Raw genomic sequence first — 27,149 nt, 5'->3', positions numbered from 1 at the left:
TGCAGCAGAGTTTCGGAGATGGGTATTGAAGTGAATGAGACCGAGTACTACAGTGTCTCATCACCTAGGCTACCCTGACTATAGCTGGCCCTGCCTCCGATCAGGGATAGCATTGTATATCCATTGATTAAGGTACAGTCGCAATAGCTTAATTCGCTTGCGTCCGTGGAAAATAACAGAATGCAACATTTCAGCTGGCTAGTCAAACTGTCATGGTTAATGAGCAGGCGTCAGGTCATGACAAGGTTTGCGTCTATGATAGTGAAGAGGGGGGATCATAAGCATGATTCATCATTGGTAAGACTAGCCATGTGAGTATGGGGAAATGAACTAACAAACTCCCCATAACTCCTCTCATTTTACAACCAAATACCTTACTATGCAGCAAAAACTTTGCCCGGCGTCGGATTCTCGGCTAGCAGAATTGCAAACTGGGCTCATTTGTGGTCTCTACACTCCGGAAAACACGGCCGCGACACATCACGCTAGAGTCAACCTATTCCTGTTTTCTTTCGTGCCTAGACCATGTGGTCCCGTGCCATTGGAACGTCGGTAAGTGGATGTCTGGACTGAGACCACCAAGGTACCAAAAAAGATGTGCAGGGATGCACGTTGCGAACACTAGAAATTCACACTTTTTTTTTTTTGCCCAGCTAAAACTATACTAGTACTGTAGTGTAGGTAGGCCTGCAAGCTTCTAGTAGCTGGGCGGCAACACGCAAGCCATCACATCCCATCCCAGCCACTCACCACTGTCAGATTTCCATTGTGCTCACCGTCTCTCATCCTTGCCAGGGGACTCTGCATGTGATGAGCAGCCACCACGCCAAGGCCCTTGGCAGATGTAGCTATCGTGGCTGTACGGATACCCTTCCCATCAATCACTACATGGTACCTTTGGCTTTTTCCGTGTGTTGCCATGCCAGCTTTCCGCTGCAGCTACATGCTGCACTCAGGGTCGGCCCCTTGCGCGGTCTACCCGGGATCATGTCTATTTCGGCCGACAGTTCGGCTGCATTAGATGCTGCATTCGATGCTGCATGCAATCCGTTTAGCTTCCCGCTTAGGAATGGTTTGGGTGGCGGAACAAGTAAACGAAAAAAACCGTTTCAACCTGTCAAGATGATCCAAGGCCGACCGGACGGGCGCGTTGGGCCGCGCGGGGAGGGTCCAGACCTCCAACTTCAACTTCATTTCCAACTCCAGACGATCGGTTATAGGGCTGAATGAATGGTTGTGGCTGTTGATGAGAAGCTTCCTTCGTCCCAAGTGCGACCTTTTCGCATTTGGGCGGGAACCTTAGCTTGGTGCGACTCAGACAGTCAGGGTTCTCTATTCCAAGGGGAACATCACCATTCCCAGCGGGGTTCCCCTCTAAAAGTACTACCCAAATAGTATTGGACTTGAGAAATGACGGAGGTTTCAATTACGCCGTTGCGCGCGGGTTCCTCCGCCCGCCGTTGAGATGTTCCGACAAGTCATCTTAACCAGCTCAACACAGCAAAGATCCGTACCAAAAAGGACCCGGTGATAGGGGGGCGAAGTTTATTATATTCAAGGTGGACTCGTCCGTTGGAAACTGTTATTACGCCATTGGTCACCATTGGCCTCATACCACCTTACTCTTCCAGCCACTTGGCACCGGCCCGCCTTGCACAGGCTCAACCATCCTTCGACAACTACGTAAGTCTCCTAGTCTTGTACTATGTAGCTCCCCGGATTTCTGACGTTATGCCTGTTACGGAAAATGTGGACAGGTCCATCCAAGGTAATCCTGGGAAAATCTACGTCCAACTCTCATGGATAACTACAGGTTTCATCCAGATGGCCCTCGGCTAGCGACAATCTCCTCCCAGAAAGCGTGTAAAGCGGGTCCTCTAAAAACGGGTCTCTTTTGTCTCTTTGCTGACAAGTCACGCCCATCCTAATCAAAGGAGATTGTACAATGCGGTGCACTCAAGCGCTTATTTTGGATCGAAACCTTGCAGCTTATTGCCTGCTCTGACAGGGGTTCATTGTCCCTTGGCAAAAAAAGACATGCCAACCACAAACGCCTTGTTATGGCTCACACCTTTGTGCTGTGCTTTTTCCCACAGGTAATACCGACTGGACTGCCGTTGTAGGAAGCTTATTACCAAGCCCCCGTCAGCCTGGACTTTGGCAGGGTTAAGACAACGGGCTTAGACTTGGCCTTGGGACCCTTGTTACCAATCGTGGATCTCACCTGTGATCAAAATACTTCCATGTGGGTGAGGGTGACAAAGGAGGAAGTTGAAGCCCAGCTCCATTCAACGAGAGTCGTGGCGACGAGCGGGTTTCATACATAGGTCTGCGTTCGTCCCATCTTCGACGTTTGTTTTTTTTCTGGTCAATCTCCTGGATCAACTCAACCAATTCGCCAATTGAGTCGACTACCTTGGGGTTCACTTGTTTTCTTTTACTTGGACCTTGAACAGTCTCGACTCTCACCATGCACGCCAAACTATCTCACTGGCTGTTAACAGCCTCAGTCCTCTTGCCCGCCGTCACCGCCGAGGGATGCCCATTTGCTAAGCGTGATGGCACCGTCAGCAGCTCTCTTCCCAAGAGAGACACCGCCGAGGGCCTCGGACGATGCTCAAGAGCCAGCAACCAAGCCGGTGGCGGCACCCGGAGCAGCGACTGGTGGCCTTGCGCACTGAGGCTTGATGTCCTCCGCCAGTTCCAGCCTTCCACCAACCCGTACGGTGGTGACTTTGACTACACTGCTGCCTTCAAGTCTCTCGACTGTAAGTTGGATTTTTTTTCCCCCACTACTTTCTGGTGAGGTGAAATCCACGCTAACACGACCTAGATGAGGCTCTCAAGAAGGATCTCGAAGCCCTGATGACCGACTCGCAGGATTGGTGGCCCGCCGATTTTGGCCACTACGGCGGCCTCTTCATCCGCATGGCCTGGCATAGCGCCGGCACTTATCGCGCCATTGACGGCCGCGGTGGCGGTGGAATGGTAAGCGGATTTCCTCTTTTGTCATATTCTTCGGATAGCCTGTTCCCCCCCGCCCTCCGGTCCCCGGTGCCCCCTCTTCCTCCATGATTCCAAATTCTCCTTGATCCCCACCCCTGTCCTATCTTGCTTGGTAATTCTCAAGTTTTTGCTTTCTTTTTTCTTCTTCTCGCCTCGCGGGGAGGTTTCCCGGAGTTTTTCGTCCTATCCCGGGGCAGAGCCAAGAAGTGCTAAAGCATCTCCTTTCTCCACATACACTCCAATTATGGGCCCTGCGTTGTTTGCATCTTATCACCTTGTGCATCAGTTTTATTCGTCTTAATGATTGGCGTTTACTAATATTGGACTTTCTGTGCAGGGACAGCAACGTTTCTCTCCACTCGACAGCTGGCCTGACAACCAGAACCTCGACAAGGCTCGCCGCCTGCTGTGTAAGTCGACATATCCCTGTGGTTGAAGAAGACCACCGCCCCAATCCCTGTCTTATTCCCATCAACCCATTCGATTGCGCGATGGTTGGATTGGAGAAGACTAGAAGCTCCCCTCCCCCCTCCGGTGGAGAAATTCTGCCGAAGCTATTGACCTCGCGTGGTTTTACGGATGCTAACGTCTATCCACAGGGCCCATTAAGCAGAAGTATGGCAACAAGATCTCTTGGGCAGACTTGTACCTCCTCACCGGTAACGTCGCCCTCGAGACCATGGGCTTCAAGCCCATTGGCTTCGCTGCTGGTCGCCCCGACACTTGGCAGTCTGACGAGTCCGTCTACTGGGGTGCCGAGACCACCTTTGTCCCCAAGGGTAACGATGTCCGTTACAACGGCAGCACCGACATCAACGAGCGTGCCGACAAGCTCGAGAAGCCTCTGGCTGCCACCCACATGGGCCTCATCTACGTTAACCCAGAGGGCCCCGATGGCAGCTCCGACCCCGCCGCCTCCGCTAAGGACATTCGCGTCGCCTTCGGTCGCATGGGTATGAACGATGAGGAGACCGTCGCCTTGATCGCTGGTGGTCACGCTTTCGGCAAGACGCATGGAGCCGTCAAGTCTTGTGAGTGGTTTTCCCCGTGCTGGCTCCGAAGCTAGAGATTCCGCGTCATCACTTTTTTTTTTTTTTTTTTTTTTTCCCCTCTCTTTCACCGCCCCATACCGAGCATCCGCTGACATTTGTAATTTCAATAGCAAACATTGGACCTGAGCCCGCTGCTGCGGATATCGGCGAGATGGGCCTCGGCTGGCACAACAGCGTTGGTGACGGCAACGGCGTCAACCAGATGACTAGCGGCCTCGAGGTTATCTGGACTAAGACCCCTACCAAGTAAGTGATGAGATGATATTTGCATAACCCCCCATGTCTCGGAAAGCCTTCTCCTCCCCCCCTCTCCTTGGCTCAATATTTGCGGCTTTTTTTCTGTCGTTTTTTTTTTCACATGGCCTTCTTCGCCCATCTGAGAAGGTCACAAAAAAAGATGTTTGTTGAGAGAGGCTGCGGGAGGCGAAGAAATTCTATTTTTGTTCATCGGGTGATTATGCAGTGACACGCAGACGCTAACCCATGTACCTGCAGATGGAGCAACGGTTACTTGGAGTCTCTCCTCAAGAACAAATGGACCCTGGTCGAGTCTCCTGCAGGTGCTCACCAATGGGAGGCCGTCAACGGCACTCTCGACTACCCCGACCCCTTCGACAAGACCAAGTTCCGCAAGGCTACTATGCTCACTTCTGACCTTGCCCTCATCAACGACCCCATCTACCTCAACATTACCACCCGCTGGCTCGACCATCCCCAGGAGCTCGCCGACGCCTTCGCCAAGGCCTGGTTCAAGCTCCTCCACCGTGATCTTGGCCCCGTCTCTCGTTACCTCGGCCCCGAGATTCCCAAGGAGACCTTCAGCTGGCAGGACCCTCTCCCCGCTCGTGAGGGTGAGCTGATCAATGACGCCGACATCTCCAAGCTCAAGGCCGATATCCTTGCCGCCCCCGGTCTCGACGTCTCCAAGCTCGCTTCCGTCGCCTGGGCCTCTGCTTCCACCTACCGTAACTCCGACAAGCGTGGTGGTGCCAACGGTGCTCGCATCGCCCTCGAGCCCCAGAACAAATGGGTCTCCAACAACCCCACTCAGCTCAACGAGGTTCTCGACGCTCTCAAGAACATCCAGAAGTCCTTCAACTACGGCGCTAAGAAGGTCTCCCTCGCTGACTTGATTGTTCTCGGCGGTGTTGCCGCTGTGGAGAAGGCTGCCAAGGATGCTGGTGTCGAGGTCACCGTCCCCTTCGCTGCCGGCCGTGTTGATGCCACCCAGGAGCAGACCGATGTCGTCGCCTTTGGCTACCTCGAGCCCCAGGCCGATGGTTTCCGCAACTACGGCCGCGGTACCGCTCGCGCTCGCACCGAGGAGATCCTCGTCGACAAGGCCTCCCAGCTGACCCTCTCTCCCCCCGAGCTTACCGTTCTCGTCGGTGGTCTGCGTGCCCTCGGAGCCACCTACGACGGCTCCAACACTGGCGTCCTCACCTCGACCAAGGGCCAGCTCAACAACGAGTACTTTGTCAACCTCCTCGACATCTCCACCACCTGGGCCAAGGATGACGCCGAGGGCGAGTCGTGGACCGGCACCGACCGCAAGACCAAGGAGAAGAAGTGGACCGCCACCCGTGCCGACCTCATCTTTGGATCCAACGCCGAGCTCCGCGCCATCTCTGAGGTCTACGGCAGCTCCGACGCCAAGGAGAAGTTCGTCAAGGACTTCGTCGCCGCCTGGGACAAGGTCATGAACCTTGACCGCTTCGACCTGAAGCAATAGATACCTGTTAGATAAGGAGGGGAAGGGCTACGGATTGGAGTTTTCGGGCGGGCCATTTTTTGATTTTTACTTCTACTTCACGGATATACTCTTTTTCTTTTTCATTAGCTGATGAATACTCGACGATTTTCAATGCATATTTATAAAATGTTCTACAAAAGATTCTGATGCCTTTGCTTCATGTGACACTTGATTCAATTTCTATTCGTTCCAACCTGTGACTACCCTATCTCAAGGTTGTTGAGGCAGGCACCTAAAATGCTAGTTGTTCGTTACAAAGGGTGCTTGGAATGGAAAGTTTGACATCCAAGGAGCTGACAGTATGATAATTGTATTGGTCATATAGCTATAGCTTGCACTGCTCTACTAGTCAAGCTTTTAAGAGGCTTATGTTAAGTCCTCTGAGTCAACGTATATCCCACCGGCTGCGGCACCGCTGCAGGTACAAACCAGTCCATTAAAGACTCCATATTTCTCCTAATACTACATAACAGATTGCTCACTATTTGAACGATAGTCATACTATTCGTCTCTGATTGGTCGGTACCTTTCCGACTATTTATCTGGTGCCATGCCGCCGTCGATGGGATAACTGACCCGCAATCCCAGGAACAGTGATCGAAGTTTTCCCTGAAGGGTCCACTTATTTGAGGGTAGAAAGTGGTCATCTGTAGTAACACATTTTATTCTAAACACAGTTCGTCCCAAAGCGTCTCTCCTGTTTCCATAACAATGCTAAACACTTTTAGAATACTACGGCATATCACTTTGGTTTTCTCATAGCGGCCCGGCGTTTCTTTGGCGTGCGTCCCCTGTCTCGACCCCATTGATGACCACTTTTATCCCTCGCTCAAACAACACATAAATAGGCCAAGACTCTAGATACAGCTTCCAGACATTTTAGTATTTGATGGTCTAACAATCGAGTCTTCTGGGATTTTGCTTTCGGCCAATTCTATGCTTGGCACATGCGAACACTGGGGTTCCTGAAAGTCTATGTTTATATGTAGACAGACCACATATTCTTTTCGATCTGAGCCATGCAAGCAACATGGTAGCCATCATTGAATAGCCCCTTTCTCTCCTTAATATCATGAAAACATTGGCGACATCAACAATCGTCCCGGACTTGGCAATTATACCAATGCCGTGGACGCTGTTGTAACTTGGTCAATAAGCCAATGCTTCTTGGTGAATCAAGTCGTGAGCAGGCATCTACCGGTATGTCATTCTACTAGCTCTCAGGCTGCGGAGATGCCTTTCTAGGTTTCTGTTTGATAAACACCGCTGCGAAAAGCATGCAACCGGCCATGCCTGTGAAAAAAGCCCACATCACATGCAACGAAGAGACATATCTCTCTCTGTCCGTACTTCCCATTTCTCCAGAGGCGTCTTCCGAGTGGATTTGTCCCGCTGTCAATCCTCCCCCGCCCAGATTTCGCTGGAGCAACACCGTCCCGATGACAATCGACATTGATGAGAAAAGAGATCTGAAAAACGAGAATGCAGACATGGCTGCTGGGATATCTTTCTGATGAGTATGTGTCTGTATAGCGATCATAGGACTCTGAAAGAGCACGCCAGCTCCGATGCCGGTGATCATTTGGAAGACGATCATTTTCGCCCAGTTGGTGCTTGTGTCGAACGTGATAAAGAGACCGTTTCCGAGGGTCATAAGAGCAGAACCGAACAATATTGGGATAATGTAGTTTCCTGTTCTTCGGGTGAACAGCCCCCCAAGCATTGTCATTATTGTCAGGGGAATGAGCAACGCAAAAAGCGACACTCCAGCAATGATGGGACGAAAGCCCAATACCACTTGGAAGTACAGTGGGAGAAAGTAGTCATATGAGATGAAAACAAAGCTGTGAATGCAAGAAAGAGCGAATGAGGCGATGTTGGTGACCTTTTGGAAAATGCGGAAGGGAATGATTGGGTTCGAGGCGAAGCGCGCCTCCCAGACCATGAAGAGGGCGAGTATTAATACGCCAAAGACGATGAGGCATATGACCTGCGCCGAATTCCAAGCGAGGAGACCACCTGCGCCAGTTTCGAGGCCATAGAGGAAGCATATCGTTCCGCCTATGATTAGTGCGAAGCCGGTCCAATCTAACTCTTGAAGACCGGTTAGGAAGGATTCCTTGGGCGTTTCTACTTTGAGGACAAAGAAGAGGACTAGGAGAGCGATCCCGTCAAATGGAAGGTTGATGTAGACTGTGATATGTTAATTTCCATGAGTGAAGGAATGAGGAGGGGAAAACCACTGACAACACCACCTCCAACCAATCGTCTGTGTAAACACACCGCCGAGTATCGGTCCAACGCCGCTCGCGATACCCCATACGATACCAGTCATTCCGTAATACTTGGCTCTTTCCTCCAACTTGAACAAATCGCCAATTAGAATCGTCACCAAAACCAAAGACCCGCCTCCCCCGAGTCCTTGAACCGTCCTACCGACAATAAGAACCGAGATTGATCCCGCCAACGCCGCAATCAAGCTCCCTGCCATGAAAGTCGCCGCTGCCGCCATGATCGTCCACTTGCGCCCGAAAATGTCCGACATTTTCGCCCAGACCGGCGTCGACGCTGTGCTTGAAAGAGTGTAAGAGCTTCCGACCCATGCATATTGAGCCGCTGACGCATGAAGGGTTGATGCGATTGTGGGCAGCGCGGTTGCAATGATTGTAACGTCGAGAGCGGAGAGAAGAAGGGTCATGCAAAGTGCAAACATTATTGCGTGGCGGCGCCATGGAGGAAGTGAAGGCGGGATGTACGACGTGTTCGTCGGGACTGCTTCAAGGTTTGACAGAGGTGAATCGCCATCTTGCGTTGATGTAACTGTGGGTGAAGAGCTCTGCTGTTTTTCCTGGGTGGCATATTCCGATGAGCTTGTGGTCCCGCCCATTATTTGTCTCTATTCGCAGGCAGCTCACTAGAGAAGAGGAAGGGAATGGGAATAGCAGTTTCTGGTAATGAAAAGATGACTTTCGATTTTTCATAAGCTACATGCGTGCGTGATCTGATGATGCCCTGCATTTCCGGGGTTGTCAAGGAGGGACTGTGGGTTCGGCTCGGTTCGGGCCCGCCCCGACCCGAATCCGGGCCATGATGGCTTAGGCTGAATATCACCGTCAACGAACGTGTGCCAATCAGATGATTACATAAGTTGCTGCTCTGCTACGGAGTAACTGCAAATAGTATTCCATGCTCGCACAACTTTGATTCGGTTCGACTTCAATAGTGAAGTAAAGGCACTTCGCATGTGCCGGAATGGTTTCGAGGCTAGTCGAGACTCCGTAAACTATCATCGGGTAGGTGTACGATTGTATGCGCACGTAGAGCCTGCAGGCGGTATTTATGTAGTGGTGCTCACAGGACTTTCTTCTAAGCACCTCAGGCTTTGTAGCGCGTTTCTACCTATCGGCATTACAGCCGATAGGATAGCCTAGGACATCTCCGTAAAATCAGCGGCTAGTAACTATTTTTATACAAGAATCCTTGCTCAATACACCGTTCTCAATCATCTTGGACGTTACTTTATTATAAGATTCTAGCCGTAGGACAGCGTTATTGGTCGTACGCTGAAATAGAGGCCGTCAAAGTTTGAGCAAACTCGGGGAATGCTGATTGGGGTAATTTCCCGATCCATGCCTTTCGGCCCTGGACATTCGTAAAGCCCGATTCATCCACTGACGGGCGTAGTTGATCCATTGTTCTATAGAGTAATTGTACGAAGCCGTCGGACTAACAGAGTTCATGCGGGGTATCTAAGGCTCAGGTAATATGCCTTTGTATTGCTAAGGGCTGGGGATAATCGTGGTATCCACTCTACTAAGACTGTCACTGTCATGGAGATACTACCAGTCTTCTTATTCGCATGGTGAAGGTTGGCACTACTTAAACTATACAGTAATATGCCTTATTTTCACCCTGTTACCATCATCAGATTTCTTCATTGGCGTCTCCTTGTGGGCTTACATCGGACAAAAGTGAGGCAACTTTCTCTTATCCCTTCGGTTTGGGTATGAAGGAAGAGGTCCGTTCAAACATTTCAAGACTGTCCCTTTCGTTTGAACTCATTATGGAGATTTGAGATGTCCAGTGATGGTTATTAAACAGCAGAAATATAGTTGGATGCATGTCATTCAGTGGTAGGAGAACCATCAACTCGGTAGTGCCTGCGAAAGCATTTAAGAACATGGTGTGTATATAGCGAGCAGTTCGGTGAAGTTATCTGTGACATGCTGTGACACGAACCTTCGGAACAACGCTTCAATCCCCAACTATTACTAGAAAAGCGCTAGACCAAGAATGATATTATTCGCCGCAGATTCTAAGTTTCACCTATGGCCCCGGACATTTAGAACTCACTGAAATCCGTCTTGTGTGCGAAGTCGGGATTTCCGGTTCGTGAAATGGATTATAAAGCGTCGCAAGAACTCATAGTGTCCGGCTTCCCTCTGTGGATGCTTCTGCTTTTTAGCAACCTCGACGATTCGTTGACATTCTAACTCAACAATATTTAACCTCTTAACATTGGAGCTATTAAAATGGGTATGCCTAATTTTATTGCAATGTAGGAGAAACTGACAGTCCTTCAGCCGCATCATCCCGACTTAAGTCAATAATTAACGAGTGGTCCTCTCATTACTCGATGCCGGACCCTTCCGACCCGACTGCGTGGCTAGGCCTTCATCATCCCGACGTGACTTACATCGACCATGCCTTTCACATCCGCCGTAGTGGCCTCAAAGAACTAGAGAATCATTTCATGTTCTGGAGAAAGTCCGTACCGGATTTCAAGATGAAGGTCGAGGGTATCTGGCCTGCAGAACGACTTCCTGGTGGGAAACATAGAGTTATTTTTCGGACGATGAATACAGGGACTTTTGCCGCCGATCTTCCAAGTAGAAAAGCAAATGGCGGACAACTTTGCTTCCCGGCCAGAGTTGAGTTGGTCGTTCGCGAAGGCGATGGGTTGATTGAAGAAATAATTGAATGGTATAGCTATCACTTCGAACGGTACAGCATTTGAGTTGATCTCATTGAACAGGTGTCATAGTTCTTGATCAAGTGAGAATAAAATTGTTTCACTTATTAAATACAGGCAATGGTTATTGAACAATCCACGTCTATGGTTGAAGACGATTGGGACTACTACCTTCTGGCACTCCAATCGGTGAAAAATGAAACTGCCTGGTTCACACATAAACCTCTGTTAAATACTCCAACCTAGATAATGAATGTCATTCGATAACTACCAATGAAAGACAAGATCAAAATCAACATGGAGGCTAGAAATGGCCCTAAAGCACATCTCGTGACGCAGGTTACGGTGGTAGAAAGGAATTACAATGGAATAAAGAATAATCTAAAGCGACTGGTCCCATTATCACTCTATTGACATCAAAGGACCAAGACATGACGTGAAGGAAGGCGACACCGGCGCACAGAGGGTGAGCCAATCATGCTCGAATTGAATGCGCCTAAGGTAGGCGCTGTTGATAGCCCTTGAAAATTTGTTGAACATGGATGTTCTGAAAAACCAGACGACGCAGGTTTAGATCTGTTGTTTGCAATGAAACCGAAGCATTGGACATGCCCTGGTAAAATACAACAAGAAAAGTTATAAATCGCCGAAGTACATCAACGTACGAAACCTTTCCATACAGGGACTATTGCCGTCCGAATACCCTTCTATCGCTTAACCCTTGTGGTGTTGGGTTTAACCGGATTTAAGCGGACCAATGTGGCCAGGCGGTTAAGCTGATAAATTCTGGGATCAGTGTCGTCAGGGCTTCAGCATGCCTACGGAGTAGACGTTTGCAAGACAACTAGAGTCCGAATAGGAGCTCTGATCTACTATTTCTCTGAAATTTGAGTAACATCATTTTGAATTCGATCAGAGTTCCCTATCAAACCAACTACAGTCTTGCTATCGTTTACTGCTGGATACACCGAGGGAATCCGCCGGTTCGAAGACAACATGGGTGCCCCGCCGCCAACTTGGTTCGTGATTGGCCATCCATTTCTAGGATGGTCTTGGCCTTATGAAAACGCTAGCCGTATGAAGTTCGCAGAAATAATGAAAGGTTCAGCAGTCGGAAACCAACGGACACACTACCATTGGCGGGTACCCAGAGTATGTTCTACTGCTTTGTCAAGGAATGGGGTTAATAAGGCACGTGCAGGTGGATCCTTGAGATGGAGAACATATTCCTAAATCTGGAATTGACTGAAGATTCCATTTTCTCACACTTACAACATTTTTCGGCAGATTGGTTTGCAGTCACCACCATAGTCATTGACTTTTATGCCAAGCTTCACTGCACTCATTTTTGTTGTTAAGGTTGACCCATTCAAAATATTTGCCAGGTTGAGATCGGTCTCAGGTAAGTACCTTGCAACCGTCTACGCTCTGTGTTGAATAACATCCAACTCCCCTGACTAACAGGATGTCAAAAACTGCTGTTGAGACTTCATCAATACTCCTAAGAAATGTTAACGGCCCGTCCTCCTCGGTAACATCAACAACCCGCTTTGATGAAGAAAGACCATACGATGAAGAAAGGTCCAGGTCGAGGGAAAGAGAAAGGAACAACTATGGAGGACAAGATGCAGCAAGCGTTACGGAGCTGACATTCCCGGAGGGTGGCTTGAAAGCTTGGCTGGTTGTGTTTGGCTCGTTCTGTGCGATGCTGTCTGTGTTCGGCCTTATCAACTCAGCTGCTGTCTTTGAGTCATACTTCTCTGAGAACCAACTTGCAGACCACTCGCCCTCACAGATTGGCTGGATATTCAGTCTTTATCTCTTCATCGTCTTTTTTGTAGGCATTCAGGTTGGGCCTTTGTTTGATAACTACGGCCCTCGCGGACTTGTGGTTGCCGGAGGTCTTTGTATCTCTGCAAGTCTGCTGCTTTTGAGCTTATGCAAAGGTATGTTTTTGATTGCGTCTCCATTTTTTCATATTAAGATTTGCTTTTTCTGACGTTGATGTGGTTGCAGAATATTACCAGATCCTGCTTGCTTATTCCATATTGGGGGGCTTGGGAGGCGCCTTGCTCAACTCTCCATCCTACGGAGCTATCGCCCACTTTTTTGACAACCGACGCGGCTTTGCAACCGGAATAGCCGCCACTGCTGGCTCAATCGGCGGAATAGTGTACCCAATACTTCTGCAAAACCTCTTCCCAAAACTAGGCTTTGCTCCTACAGCTAGGATTCTCGGCTTCATCCTTCTCGGTCTCACAATTCCAGCGACTCTATTCATCCGATCCCGTCTGCCGAAAAAGGAGGGTCCCGCATCCATTTGGCCTGACTTCACAGTCTTCCGAAATCTCAAGTTTACTTTGTCGGCGATTGGCATCTTCTTTATGGAATGGGGTCTTTTCGTGCCCATCACATACATCATCTCTTATGCCTCTAGCATGCAACAAAGCACGGTCCACTCATACACCATTCTGTCAATTCTCAACGCTGGGTCTGCTGTCGGACGTTTCCTGCCAGGACTTGCTGCTGATAGGTATGGACGCTTCAACATCATCCTCATCACTATTGCTCTATGCTTCATCACAGTATTTGGTTTATGGCTTCCCTCAGGGGACTCTCAACCCATGCTTCTGGCTTTTGTGGCATTATTCGGTTTTGCTAGCGGCAGCAACCTGGGCCTCGTGCCTGTATGTCTTGGTCAGCTCTGCGACGCGCGAGATTACGGGCGCTTTCTCTCAACGGCTATGATGATGGCCAGCTTCGGTACACTCAGCAGTCTGCCCATTGGGGGAGCGATTTTGGAGTCGTCAAAAGGAGCCAAGAATTGGAATGGCCTCATCATATTCTCCGGCGCCTCTTATATACTAGCCTTTATCTGCTATGCTTCTGTGAGAGTATTGGCAGTGGGTTGGAAACTGAGGGCAAAGTTCTGATGGCTGTGTTCCTCGAAAACATGAAGAAGAGTCAGCATGTTCGGTCTTTGAAGTTTTCGTGTTGAAGTCCGAATAGCCAGGATATTGGATACCAACTTTCACACAGTTTATGCTGCTGCAAATTACTCAACTAAAACGCCCAATTGGCCAATTAGGGAATTCGGGCGAACTGGTCCACCATCCGTACACCATATGGGTGTTGAGTTTACTTCAATTTTGCTTGATGGTTAACGTAATTAATTGTAAATGCCGTGTAGTAGAATAAGTAGTTACTATTCTTGCCGATAGTTGTTTTATATCACGAACATATTCAGTCCTATGTTTGCTAAATGCATATTTCTAAAGATGTGCCTCACGTGGTAGTGAAACTGAACCCAAGTATATATAGTTCTAAGTCAATCCGAAAACTGCAACCTACAAGGTGATACATGGCTTCATGTGCCATGAGGTTTGTTCCGTTGCCAAAGCACGGTAGACCAAAGCATTGAAGCCCGCCCATGTGCATACCAATCCCACAACTTCGTTAAATTACTAATACCCAATATCAAACAGTGCGCAAAGCCCTTAGTATTCTAGTTATAATTCTGGGAAACCCAGTTTTGTGCTTAAAATATTCAATAGCCTTATATGTCGGATGCCATATTAAAGACAAGGCCAATTATGTTGCTGTATTAAGCTTATCAACACATAATACTGACAAAGGAACTTCCGTTGAACAAGCAGAGCGAAGTTGGATTGATCGTCCCCTCCATTGTTTCATTCTGAATCCTCTGCGGGGTAATTTCCCCTCAGGAGACACGTATTCGTGGAGATAAGACAGTGGTAGAAGCCGTACGTATGTCTCACATGGGCGTTTGACTCGGTGGAATTGGCTCCGATGATCGGATCATGCCAACGTTGCCCAATAAAAAACAGCACAAGAGTGAAGCAACCCCGCCAAACATCCATTAATAAACCAAAGTTACCCGTATTGTTAAACGTAAAAGTTGGTCAGAACTGAACCTCTTCCAAACCAGTTGGGTTCAAAATACTAGAAAGGATTCTCTCGGTACTGCATACCGTTTTGTGATTGAAATAGCAACACAGTTTATTATCTTCTTATTTAATCATGACCGACAACTCCCAGAAGCCTAACGCACCCTTCAACGTGTCTGCGAAAACAGCGATTGTTACAGGTGGTGGATCAGGTTGGCCCCCCTCATCTAGTGTGATCCAAAACCCACCATGAGAAACTAAGTCATTCGCAGGAATCAATTTCTCTTTTGCTGAACTTCTCCTCGAGCGTGGCTGCAATGTTGTCATCGCTGACATTGCCTTAAGGCCCGAAGCGGAGGAATTGGTATCAAAACACCAGGGCCCTAGCAAGCCACGAGCAGTATTTGTGAAAACCGACGTCACATCCTGGCCAGCCCTTTCCCATATGTTCGACGTTGCCCTTAAAGAATTTGGCGACTTTGATATTCTCTGCCCAGGAGCTGGTGTCTACGAGCCTCACTGGTCCAACTTTTGGCATCCACCCGGTTCGGCTGAGAGCAAGGATAGCATTGACGGAGGCCACTACAAGCTCTTGGATATCAATATCAATCATCCTATCCGCGCAACCCAGCTTGCCATTTCTCACTGGCTGCATCCTTCAAATGCGGCCACTGTCAAGGCTTCGCCAGCTAATCCCAAGCGAATCGTACACATTTCGTCCGTTGCTGGACAGGTGCCTAACATCAACGCCCCGCTTTACTCTGCTTCCAAGTTTGCCATCACTGGTTTTGTGCGGAGTCTCGCTCGGCTAGACGAGACGGATGGAGTTCGAATCAATGCCGTCGCACCTGGTGTTGTCCGCACGCCCTTATGGACAGACCACCCAGAGAAGCTGATTAACTTGGACGAGAGCCAAGACGGCTGGGTTACCCCACGGGAAGTCGCTGAAGCTATGCTGAGATGTGCTGAAGATGATGCGGTTCCTGGAGGATCCATCTTGGAAGTCGGCAAGGAGAACACACGTTTGGTTCAAATATTCAACGATCCAGGGCCCGACTGGGACCCTAGAAGGGGCTTGATCGCAAGAAATGTTTCAAAGGGCACAGAAATGGTCTTCGCTTGGCTCAAGGATGCGAGCCAATGGGCTGTCGGTAGGAGTTAGTTTTTCTGTACGTCACCTGGCAGCTACTAGATCGGCATACCTCGAATTCAAAACTGTTTAAAGCTAAAACCGAGTTGGGTAGTCTTTCCTTTTCTAGTATGGCTCGTTTCAAGAGCCTTAAATCACCTATGAAGAGCCCATTTGGCGTGGATGCTTAACCCAATGGTGGATAGTGATTTACACGGTACCCATTCCTGGTGGTTTATGTGGATAGTATGAGCACTCAGAGAGATATGAACCCGATCTACTATGTTGCATCAAAGAACAAACTCACTACACCTGGCAATTAACTTAGAGATCCATGCATCTTCTACTACTAATTCAAGTATCGCTTGTTGCAACACAAGAATATATGTACATCGCAACATTCCACTGCTTACTCCCGTGGCTCTTAATGGTTTATCAACTCTCTGACTTATTTCCAGTGCCCACTCTGTACTTGATGCAATAAGATAAGACGCAGATTAGCCTAGAAATATGGAAGATAACGAACGCTCCGGCAGTCTTAAAACGAGCACGGCCTCGGAGCTTAGCGCCCGAGTGGCGCTTCACAACCTGTTTAGAGAATAGGTGCCCCGGCTGTGGATACTTTCATCTTTGACAACATATTTGTAAGTCGCGCATGGCAAGGGCTATTCGTGTTTTGTTATATCCTGTTTCTGGAGCTGTAAGCATTCAGAAAAAGGATTAGTAGCCGAGTCACCTAGTTTGTTTTGCAGAGGGTTCCTTTTGATAAGTAGAATGATTTGATACGGGGTTGCGATGCCTCGCTTGTGCAACGCTTTAAGGGCGTGCATCTCTAGTAGATGACCCTGTCAGTTTTTACGCCCACAGAACAGCCGGATAGCGAGGTATATCAGTCAATCCCTAGCCAAGTCGGAATGTCAAAATCTTTGCAATAAAAATGTACACCTCTTTGCGCAGTATCCACCAACGGCGCTAGAAGGCTTCACGGAGTAGTCGGTAATTACCATTAATATGTTAGAGTTTGGCCAATGAGATTCTCGCGGGCTGTGTATGCCGCATACGAAAGCGACCTCGTCGGTCTTCCGTAAAGGGGTTACAGCCGGTACACGAGTCAGTCTCATCAGCGGGCATTTTCTAATGTTATATGCTGCGTGCCTACAGTTCCGACAATCTATGTGATAAATGTTCTATCGTTAAATCATACACTCGTTTGGCCTCACACTCACTTGACTTGTGATGAGATCTTCTTTTGTGCATGTCGCGTTTGCGACATGTCTCCTACAGCAACTCGTTGGTGCATACAAGGATGCATTCGTTGTTGAGTTTGACGAATCGCTCCAGCTTGTAAGACAGAAGCTTCGGTAGTGCTCACAGCCATGACCTATATCTGACTTTGCAACAGACTCCAGACATCCTGAACACCCAAGTTCAGACCTCCCTCGCTACCTCTGGCTTAGATTGCATCGCATCAAAACGCTTCCAGTTTACTCATGCAGTATTCCACGGAGCTTCCTTCGACCTTAAGTGCAGCAATGATAGAGTTTCTCAGAAAGCCATTCTTTCCACGGTTAAATCCATTGATGGGGTGAAGCAGGCCTGGCCGGTAACCTCCATTGAGCCAGCCATCTTTGAGGGCCACTTCCCCGGAGTGTCTAACGGCAAATTCATTAACCGCCATTTCGCGACCAATATCCGAGGCGATTTGCCTCAAATTAGTGCTAGAGATGAAAAGAATGCCGACACACTCTCCACACATATTGACACCGGCGTAGCCAGGTTACATGCAGCGAATTTCACGGGGTCTGGATTGCGCATTGCGGTCATTGACAGCGGCTTCGACGTAGACGTCCCAGGTTTAAGTAAAGTAAACATTGAGTACTCTCATGACTTGACCGACAACGACAACGATGTCCGCGATAACTGCTCGTTCCACGGCACGCATGTCTTGGGCGTTGTCGCAGCGAAAGGAGACGAGGCACGCTTTGGTGTTATCGGCGTGGCCCCGGACGCGACTTACGAGCTGTATCGCATCCAGCCGTGTGGTGAAAGCGGATCGACAGACATGCTGATCAACGCGTTTCTCGAGGCCGCAGACCGCGGTGTAGATGTCATATCATGCTCTTTTGGGGGCGGAAAAGCTTTCCCTGAAGGTATGCGCTATTTAAGCCGAGAACCGGCGATCTTTACTAACACAAACAAGATCCTTGGTCTGCTGTAGCTACTCGACTCTTCAAGAACGGCACATACATCTCGCTTCCCACCGGCAATGGCGGTCCGGGCGTGTTCACCGGTGGCAGTCCCGGCATGGCTGACGCTATCACTTCCATAGGATCCACCGATAATTCAGTCACGCCCTATTTCACCTGGCAAGGAAATTGGACCACGGGAAGTGATGCAGGAGACATTCGTTTTGTCCCAGGCCTGCCTTTCGATCTCCCCGCTGACAACCAGTTGACAATCTGGTCCCCGAATGAGAATGTCGACGTATCAAACGACTGCAAACCGATTCCTGATGCTACTAACTTGCCAGCTGACCTCTCAAACACAGTTCTCCTCCTATCCATCACGCAGTGCTGGACAGACGCCAGCGGAGGATCCCCGTCTCTGTCCCAGGTACTCGGTATACCGTATGTAATCTACTACACAACAAAGAACTGGACCGTTTCCGATGGCCCAGGCTTTTTCCCGGACACCTCGGACCCGAACCTCAAAGGCATCGCTACCGTAGAGTATCAGACTGGCGTCAAGCTGCTGGAGGCCTTCCACAAAGACGCCAACACCAAGGTCCATCTCCCGCACGAAGCGTCTGTAGCCAACACCGCCCTTGAAAACAGAGTCAACAACCGCACTGGTGATCTTGCCTCGGTCTTTTCTAGCTGGGGTCCAACTCTCACAGGAGGTTCCATGCCTTTGCTAGTCGCTCCAGGAGGCAATCTTTTGAGCACGTTCCCCGGAAAATTAGGAGGCTATGGTGTTGTTAGCGGTAAGCATAAGCGGTCTGAACTCACAAGCCTTTATTGACAAGTCACAGGAACAAGTCAATCCGTCCCATTTGCAGCAGGTGTCGCCGCTCTCATCAAGCAAAAGCACCCAGACTACACACCAGAAGAGATCCAGGCGGTAATTGCAACGACCTCTCGGCCATTGAAATGGAACAACGGAGAAGGCGTCACATCCGATTTCCTTGCACCTGTGTTCCAGCAGGGTGGGGGTCTTTTGGACGCGTGGAATGCTGTCCACTCCACGACGGTCCTAAGCACGGCGGCCCTCTCCTTCAACGACACAACGAACCGTCCCAAAGAGCTCACCTTTAGCATCAAAAACACCGGGACGACAGCAACCACCTACAAACTAAGCAACGTCGGTGCTGCCTCGGGCTACATGCTGGAAACGGCGAAGGGCTACACCTTCACCAAGGGGGAGGCAACTCCAGTGTATGCTGAGCTCAGTATCAAACCCTCCACAATCAAAATCGAGCCAGGCAAGTCGGCCACCGTATCTGTCACAGTCACCAAAGAGCCAGCGCTCTCCGAGGCAGCGACGCGCGTTTCCTTCTTTGGAGGATTCGTTGCGATCGAAGCAGAGGGTTCCGCCGAAGTCAACAAACTCACTCTGCCCTACACTGGTTTCGGGGCGCCGCTCTCCACTCTCCCAATCGTCAACCGAGATAAATCGTACCTAATGGCCTGGAACAACACCGCCGCCGCTCCGACTCGCATGGAAGAGGGCCGGGTTTTCAGGTGTATCCTAGACACAAGCAAAGATGTACCAGCCTCCTTTGAGGATAACATGTTCCCCGGAGTCTGGATTGAGCTCGTCATACAAACCCGCGAGCTGATAATTAGCATCGTAGACGCCAAGTCCGGCAAAGAAGTTGTCCAGTCTTTCCAGACGTCCTCGTCCGATGTCTGGGGTCCCGGCAACACATGGTACTGGGACGGCTCTGACGGAAACAAGGCTTTCGTTCCTGCGGGGACGTACATCTGGCAGGTGAAGTCGCAGCGGTTGAACGCCAAGCCAGAGGAGCCGAGTAGTTGGGAGGTTTATTCTACTGGAAAGTGGGTGCTGGAGTATGCTTCAAACAGTACGCTGCCATCGAACTCGACGGCGCAATAGAGTGTACGTCGTTCGAGTCGTATTTGAGTGTTATCTAGTATCCATGCTCAAATATGCGACTAGTGATTATAGCGTATTAAACCTCTCTAGCTTATTTGAACGTCTATTGTCTAATGATTGGGAGTTTGATTTATGTTGTAAACGAAGATATCGGAGGATTCGTATACGGCTCACTGGCGATATGGTGAAGCGAGAAACAGACGGGTTCAACTTGATATGGGCCTTGCTCAGATTCCGCATCCCTCAAGTTCCGAGCAAAGTTGATCTCATGGAGCAAATAAAAGCAAGGCCATCGGAAGCGGTCCAGTTCCAAGCGAAGAGAAACTGTCCTGGGGTGCCGGCAGTTATGAAGCGTCTCCAACGGGGTAACAACGGCGCGGCCAGTGATATACATCCAGAAGAACCGTCTTGCATTTTCGAAAAGTGGAAACGAAACGAGTTGCATATGAAGGAAAGACAAAGACTGTAATTGTAAAAGAGAAGTAGACAATTTAGTTTTGAAGTTGAGGGAAGCCCACATGGGCCCCTGTCATAACTTAGCAACAGCCTTAGACATCGAGGCATGGGTGTGTGCCTGTCCAAGATCCCGATAGAAATAGAGTCGTTTCAACTGCGTCTACCAATTTTTGGTCCCGGGCCAGCTTGCCCAGTTTTGCGGGTTCAAGGCTTCATGCACTCTGAAAAATGGCATAAATCAATGCGTAACAGGGCTCCACATCATTCACATTGACAGCCTCATTCAACCATCTCACCATGAATACCAATTATATCTTCATCCGGGCAAGATTGCGAAGGGATAAAACTTGGATCAACTGATTGAGCCCAGTTTAAATATTCCAGAATGATGCTGCTTGAACTCAGTGTCGTCAATTATCTACTGTTGGCCCCCACAGTTTTGCAGTCATATCATTCACAGTGTTCACTATACCAAAGAAAAAGAGACCAACGTCATGTTTAGCTGATCCTCGTCTGATTCTTACTCCTTATTTGGCTTCTAGTACACCCTTTTGGCTTTTTTTTTTTTTTTTTTTTTTTTTTTTTGATCTCTGCCAGTAATATTCCGGCTGCAAGCTATCGCAAGTCTTCTGGCAAGCGCAGGGTATTTTTGTGCGACCATGTCTGGACAGAACAGGCCAGAACCGCACCCGGCACAAGGTGCCGCAGGCCACTTTTCGTAGTTGTGTGCTGGATTAAATCATGGTGTTGCCCGTTGGCCTCCGTGTGACCCTGGATAATTTACAGCTGAAGGCTGGTACTGCCAACAAGACATTATTTTCTGAACAGACGCCATAACTATGTCAGGGTAAAGTTTGGACCGATATTGCCTAGACCGGAAAGTTCGAGAAACGAGTGATTGTTGGGCCATGAGCCGCTGCAGACCGTGTCTCTAGGATGATCGACACGACTAACCTTCAAGCTGTATGTGAGAGCATCTCACAATCAGCCAACGCTTTCAAAAGGGCATGTGACACAGAGCCTCGCATTTTTGACAGACTTCAAAAATCCGGCAGTCTTGAATCAGAAATATTATATTAATCTAGCGACATATGTTCAAGGGAACGTATATATACAAGGGAGAGAAAACAGAGACTTAGAGAAACTAAAACGAAAGCATGTAGTGAAAGAGAAAAACGAAAGGAACAGTGAAGAACATTGTATATACAGCGAGTCCGACCAATAACTTTAGGATACAATAACTTGTCCCCGGCCGAGGTTAGACACACGTCCAAAAGGACTAGTCATGTTTCCCTCTCTTTGAGACGTGATTCGTACAGCCGGGAAGTAAGTACCTGGCTGACTGTAGGTATAGTTACTTGTCATAGACAGAGGTGTGACTGCGGCACCAAGTGGGGAGCTCACAAACTCTCCGATGCCCAGGTAATCCCATTCCACAGCTACGATGCTACCGGTATTGGGAGGCACCTCAGCATGGACAGTCATTGAAACGGGTGCTTGCGACGCGGCCTCGAAGCGGTTGGTTCCGTTGAGACTTAGTGTGACTGATGGCTGTATCCCATATCGTTCCGACACATTCGCTGGAACTTTGACTTGGGCGTCAGGAGAAATGGTGTAGTTGGTAGAACGAGGTGGCTCCTGGCCTTTTTCCACCCACATAGCCAAATCACGTAGTGCCTGCTGATACAACCCAGTGAACTCGATAACTCGTGACGCTCTGGCACCCGTAACAGCGCCAAAATCATGGTCAGCATGCTCGTTGTACCAAAGTCGGTAGTTCTGATCCAGGGTATCTCCAAGTGATTTGACTACCTGTCCTCGGTACCAGTCGGCGTGCCACGGATAGGCTTGCTCATCAAGAAGGTTATCGATGACGATAATCTTGCATCTAATCTTGCCGGTGTGTGTGCCACCTCCAGCCGCGGCTTTGGCAATTAAAACACTAGTCTCAATGGGGCGTTGAACGTAGACTGGGGCGCCAGACGAGTTGCGAAGATAATCCCAGGCGTAGTAGCCATCGCGAGATGGCACTTGATGTCTGTAGTAGGCGTGCATAGCGATGAACCACCGGTTGTCTACACGTACTTGAAGCCCTTCTTTCAGGCTATGAAGAACTTCAGAGCTTGTGACGGCTTCTACAGCAATTGTGCTTCCATTGAGGGCCCCTCTGATAAGTCCGATTTCAGTGCCGTTTTTCGAGTAGAGCGCAAAGTCAAGACCAAGGTGTAAATCCTGGGGAGGGACGTTGTCGATGGTAACATTGGTTGGTTTTCCATCTACGTAGGTAATGGAGGTGATAGTGGCAGACTGATTAACCAGCCTGGAGCGGAGGAGGTCACCAAGAGGAGATTTCTCCGTGCCGAGGTATCCTTCCGTGTTCCAGAAGTCGTCTGCATAGGTCGTATCTATGCCTCGGACGTCGTAGTTCAGCTTCGATAGATCAGTCATGTCGGCAATGGCGTCAAAGTCTTGCCAGCTTTCTAAGGGGTTCCCCAGTTTCGTAACCTCCTCGAGGATCTGATGCTGCACGGGGTTCAGGTTCGCGTAAGGATCCATGCTGCCTCCGGGCTTCAAAGCATCCTCGATCTCGGCGGACTTGTTCCTTAGGACAATACCCGCCAAGCCACGAGGCGTAGGATTGTTCATGAAGGAAATGGGTATAGCCTGGATAATTGGCACTGCACCATTCCAAACATCCTGAGTGTTTTCCATAGCCCCAGCAGTTTGCAGTGAACCGCCACTCCCGCCGTAGATGTAACCATAAATGGAGCCATTATGCTGATAGTACGTGGAAGCAACTTGTCGTGAAAGTTTTGCAACGGCAGCATTGGCTTGATAACCAGTGCCGCCACCGAGCTGCACGGTGTATCCGCCGCTGTCAGCCCCAAATGCAATAGTCTCATCAGTTGCGTTCTCGGTTTGAGTTGGGTAGACGAGTTGGAAAAACCGGCCTTCCCAGAGGTCTTTCTTCGGGAGGCTGATGGTAAAACGGATTCCGGTTTCATTGATGTAACCAGAAACTCTCCGGTGTGCAATCGGTAGTGGCTGGTCCATTTCACCGTCGATGATGGGGGTGAAATTGGCATCGGTACAGTTAGGAGTAACTAGTACAGGGCCATCGGAAGTAAGGGGAGCGCATAGATCAGCATGTGCAGTTCTTGTGCAGAACCCTATCGTCAGCACGGCGCCCAAAAGGCTCCATGCACGATGAGAACCTGCCATGTTGTTTGCTTCAAACAGTATCAGCTTAATTGCGCCACAAGCTTCCACGTAACTTACTTGACTTCTATGATAGAACTCAGAGTGCAGGATATGAGGTGTGTGATAGAACAGTGTTTCTACAATCTTTCCAGTAAGGGATGAAGTGTATTTATAAGACCTTACATTCTGTCTCAAGCTCCAACGAGGCGTTAAGTCTCCGTCTACGTCAAAGCAAAAGGGGTAATGGATGCCCAGACTATCTACACTTTAGCAAGAAGGCAGTGCTGTGACAATCTTTACTTGGCGTCCGCGGCGTCCGCGAAATAGCTTCTTGGACCAAAATGGAAACGTAATGTATTGTAGGCTTTGTCGTCTCATCCTCGCTGAGTGGAGCGGTGCGTGGACCAATCGCGGAATTTTCGCTAACTGTAAAAATAATACGACGGCATACAGAAGGTGGGGCAACCATCCTACTGGGTTCTCAGGCGGGCTAGTTAAACATTTGTTAGAAGCTTTCAGTCAGATTTTGAATTACAGTCCCGCTGTGTTACAAACATAATAGTTTGGGGACTGTATGGCGCAAATAAAGAAAAATAGGTTATGGCAACAGATCTTTCATACTAAAGGGGTTGTTTAGTGCCGCAGTGGTTGCCTAACTATTAATTAACAAGCCTAAACCACGTTAAAGTCATCAACATAGCTCCCAGAGACCATAGCGATAGTAGAAAAAAGGATTTTGCCATGTAGCAGGCGGTCTACCCAGCCATAGGTGTGCTGCAACTGCGATTTAATTTACCTGGGGCTTCCCGTGTTAATTCCGCAGATACCAGTGTAGGCGGGTCGCATGTCGAATGCTTTGATGGCAACCCTTCATGATGCTTGTCATCCCTAGCTTTTGGCCAAGATGCCAAGCAACAGCTAGATTGGAGCTCTCGAAATACTGACCTGTTGGGTGATCTACGGAACCAGATGTGGGTAGTCTAGCCAGTTGTATCCAGGTCATATCCCCGAACGGCTTTGACGAGTATCAACACATTGGACCACACTGACCCAGCGTACATCAATTTCGGTCCGAACAAGGACAAACCGCCGTTCGGATTCGCTTTTGGATCGCCCACAATGCTTGGTGCTGACACCTACAAGAATGGGGAAGCCAATGTTTCGGAGAGATCACTAGCTTCTTGGTAATGGTTGGGTTCGACCTGGGCCTGTGCCAGCGATGGCACCAGGGGCAGTACGGCAAGTCAGGTCAGCTGCAGGTGAACGTTCCAATAAAGATAGTTTTGCAGCATGGAGTATTTTACTCCTCAACGTTTATCCATCCGGCCGGGATTGAGCTCCGGATAGGCAGTGAAACCACTTCCAACCCACACCATCAGTAAACCTCCTAGTGGGGTCGGTGTTTAGTACGGTGGTATTCCATTCTCGCACCGAAGATGCATTGTATTACCTTTCTTACTCGGTAGAGATTGAGAATTAGCCTTACCGGAAAGGCAAGCTATGCCATGAGGTTGGAGACATGGCCTTACGAACACGAGCGTACAAATTTGGATTGTGTCAGCCTAAGGTTCGGTTCAGTCCGAAGCGTCAGCTGTTGAGGGAGCAGGTAGCCAGAGGATTCGAAAAATGCATTAAAAACCCCGAGTCTGTACATTTGCATGTGGGATTGCTGCCCTCGTAAGCCCGCATCAACTTATTGGAGACCCCTTACGACGAAATGACTGGCCTACTCTTAAGCCTGGATATTCAAAACCTGATGTGGATTGCATCCTCTTTTTTCTGTGCAATTTCGGTTTTAATGAGAGAGCTGCCCGGAGAGCATGTGCTTCAGGGAAAGGCAAGGCAAAGGCGCCAGACCACCAGAAAAATCGCTTCTCAACGGCAGCGATCAAGATATGTCGTCGTAAATTGGTGAGAATTCCGGGGTTTTCAAGCAAAACGTAGACTTGATCACCCATATCAGGGAGCAACTCGTTTTCTTCTCAGGGCACTTTCCGTTTTTGAATCTTTCCATCTGTGGTGGCCGACTACGGCCGATGTGCGGCAGAGTGGGCCCGGAGGTCCGGAGCCATCACGACACCATCACTGATGTACTCTACGATTTTTCTATGATGAGTCAATGGCAGTACCTATATCGTAACATCAGCTACGAGCCCCTATTCTCATCAGCCTTCTATTTCTCTGGCTTGGCCTTCTCCACTGATCAAGTTTCCACCATCTATCAGGGTCTGTGGGGCCTTTCATCACCCCTGACCTCCGAGTGCGCGTTTTCTGCTTATTTCTGTCGCCGAGACATACAATGCTGATGGCGGCAGTGGGAAAGACAAGCCAGAGAATATGAAGAGTGCAATCATGCTCACGAAACGAGTAAAAATGTATTTCAGGGGGCAATGACAAGGACGGAGCGGTGGTGGCTCAACCTCCTCCTTCTCTGAAGCCAGTGCTCCCTAAATCTTCTCCCAACAGAGACGTGCTAATACAGCGTGCAAAAAAAAAAAAAAAGGACATGGGATCTCTAGTCATGTTTACTGACAACAGCCGGACGGCATCACAATGAAGACTGACAGCATAGTCAAATAATCCGAGGGATACCGTTGGGATCACAGGGGTACTCGCAGAGTTTGATAATCTCTTGAGGGAAAAACTGGTTTCTGTTTTTGTGTCTGATGTCTAAGATGTAGTTCCAGCAGAAGTGCTGGATGAAGCGATTGCGGAACTTTTTCTAGCCTGTCTGGCTGCCGGCACGTCTGCCGGCGACGGAGCCACTCCAAACCGGATTTTCGACTATTGAAACAGATACTGAGAGGATAGTTCAGTTGTGTTGGCCCTCGAAAAAGACCAGAAAAAATGAGCGGGAGACCAACCCAGAGTGATAATGGGCGACATATGAGAGCCCAGTGAACATCTGCAACCGTAAAAAGCAAGACCGCGGTCCAAGCCAAAACAACAGTTCCGAGGGAGACTTGACATAAACGACGGAGGTTGGGGTTAGTCTATGACCGAGTGATACTGTTGATGCCCTGCAAGTTTACCGCATGTATTCAATAGCACTGGAAGATACTCGTTCCCTCTTGATTAGTCTTTTTTTTTTTTTTTTCTCTACGCATGGAAAATCTATATCCCAAAAGCAGCACTCAACCCAGAAACTCAAGTCTTTCAAGTCAGTACTAGAGTCAATTTCGTTAGAGTACACCACCTTTTATAGCCATGGTATCTTGTTTCTTCAAACCATCTTTGCTCAACCAGTCTACTAGAGGAAACTATGGGGTCACTGTTCGATTAGCGTGAGTCTTTATGTGCCAAGGCCATGCTCCTACGAGACGTTCCAAATAGCCTATTCCTTTCAATCTTAACAGCTCGGAAATGAACCTCGACGTCGGATATTGGAGAATCAATATGTCAATGGCATGAGAGATACTATGTAGCTATAATGAACTTTGTAGCATTCAGAGTTCCTACGGATACCGTTCTTCTCGTCGAGGTCCTCGTGTCCGGTATTCCAAAAACGCCCTTTCTACTCTCATGAAACAGGTTAGATTCGGGAATGAATTTCATA

At 49.0% G+C, this 27,149-nt stretch overlaps 6 protein-coding genes across 6 annotated transcripts; 4 read left to right on the top strand and 2 right to left on the bottom strand.

Annotated features, from left to right (window-relative positions):
- Positions 1 to 2,470: 2,470 nt before the first annotated feature.
- CTRU02_204767 (catalase/peroxidase HPI) lies at positions 2,471 to 5,790 on the top strand (the record flags this gene model as incomplete). Its single annotated transcript, XM_036721245.1, has 6 exons — positions 2,471 to 2,768; positions 2,834 to 2,988; positions 3,344 to 3,416; positions 3,606 to 4,037; positions 4,169 to 4,304; positions 4,554 to 5,790. 6 exons carry the CDS (start codon positions 2,471 to 2,473, stop codon positions 5,788 to 5,790), a joined length of 2,331 nt encoding a protein of 776 aa, XP_036587229.1.
- A 1,234-nt stretch (positions 5,791 to 7,024) lies between these two features.
- CTRU02_204766 (efflux pump antibiotic resistance) lies at positions 7,025 to 8,698 on the bottom strand (the record flags this gene model as incomplete). Its single annotated transcript, XM_036721244.1, has 2 exons — positions 7,025 to 8,004; positions 8,059 to 8,698. The coding sequence occupies 2 exons, from the start codon at positions 8,696 to 8,698 to the stop codon at positions 7,025 to 7,027; spliced, it is 1,620 nt and encodes a 539-aa protein (XP_036587228.1).
- A 3,550-nt stretch (positions 8,699 to 12,248) lies between these two features.
- On the top strand, positions 12,249 to 13,716 carry CTRU02_204765 (MFS monocarboxylate; the record flags this gene model as incomplete). Its single annotated transcript, XM_036721243.1, has 2 exons — positions 12,249 to 12,729; positions 12,800 to 13,716. 2 exons carry the CDS (start codon positions 12,249 to 12,251, stop codon positions 13,714 to 13,716), a joined length of 1,398 nt encoding a protein of 465 aa, XP_036587227.1.
- Positions 13,717 to 14,824: 1,108 nt separating this feature from the next.
- On the top strand, positions 14,825 to 15,853 carry CTRU02_204764 (nad-dependent 15-hydroxyprostaglandin dehydrogenase; the record flags this gene model as incomplete). The annotated part of the gene is made up of 2 exons (XM_036721242.1): positions 14,825 to 14,903; positions 14,964 to 15,853. 2 exons carry the CDS (start codon positions 14,825 to 14,827, stop codon positions 15,851 to 15,853), a joined length of 969 nt encoding a protein of 322 aa, XP_036587226.1.
- A 1,203-nt stretch (positions 15,854 to 17,056) lies between these two features.
- CTRU02_204763 (amidase family protein) lies at positions 17,057 to 19,936 on the top strand (the record flags this gene model as incomplete). The annotated part of the gene is made up of 4 exons (XM_036721241.1): positions 17,057 to 17,164; positions 17,223 to 17,970; positions 18,021 to 18,803; positions 18,852 to 19,936. 4 exons carry the CDS (start codon positions 17,057 to 17,059, stop codon positions 19,934 to 19,936), a joined length of 2,724 nt encoding a protein of 907 aa, XP_036587225.1.
- A 1,683-nt stretch (positions 19,937 to 21,619) lies between these two features.
- CTRU02_204762 (pkd domain containing protein) lies at positions 21,620 to 23,614 on the bottom strand (the record flags this gene model as incomplete). Its single annotated transcript, XM_036721240.1, has 1 exon — positions 21,620 to 23,614. One exon carries the CDS (start codon positions 23,612 to 23,614, stop codon positions 21,620 to 21,622), a length of 1,995 nt encoding a protein of 664 aa, XP_036587224.1.
- Positions 23,615 to 27,149: the final 3,535 nt, after the last annotated feature.

Source organism: Colletotrichum truncatum (genome assembly GCF_014235925.2).
Source record: "Colletotrichum truncatum strain CMES1059 chromosome Unknown Contig_0002, whole genome shotgun sequence".
Taxonomy (NCBI): domain Eukaryota; kingdom Fungi; phylum Ascomycota; class Sordariomycetes; order Glomerellales; family Glomerellaceae; genus Colletotrichum; species Colletotrichum truncatum.
Note: the sequence above shows the minus strand (reverse complement) of the source record. Positions and strands in the feature narration are given on the sequence as shown.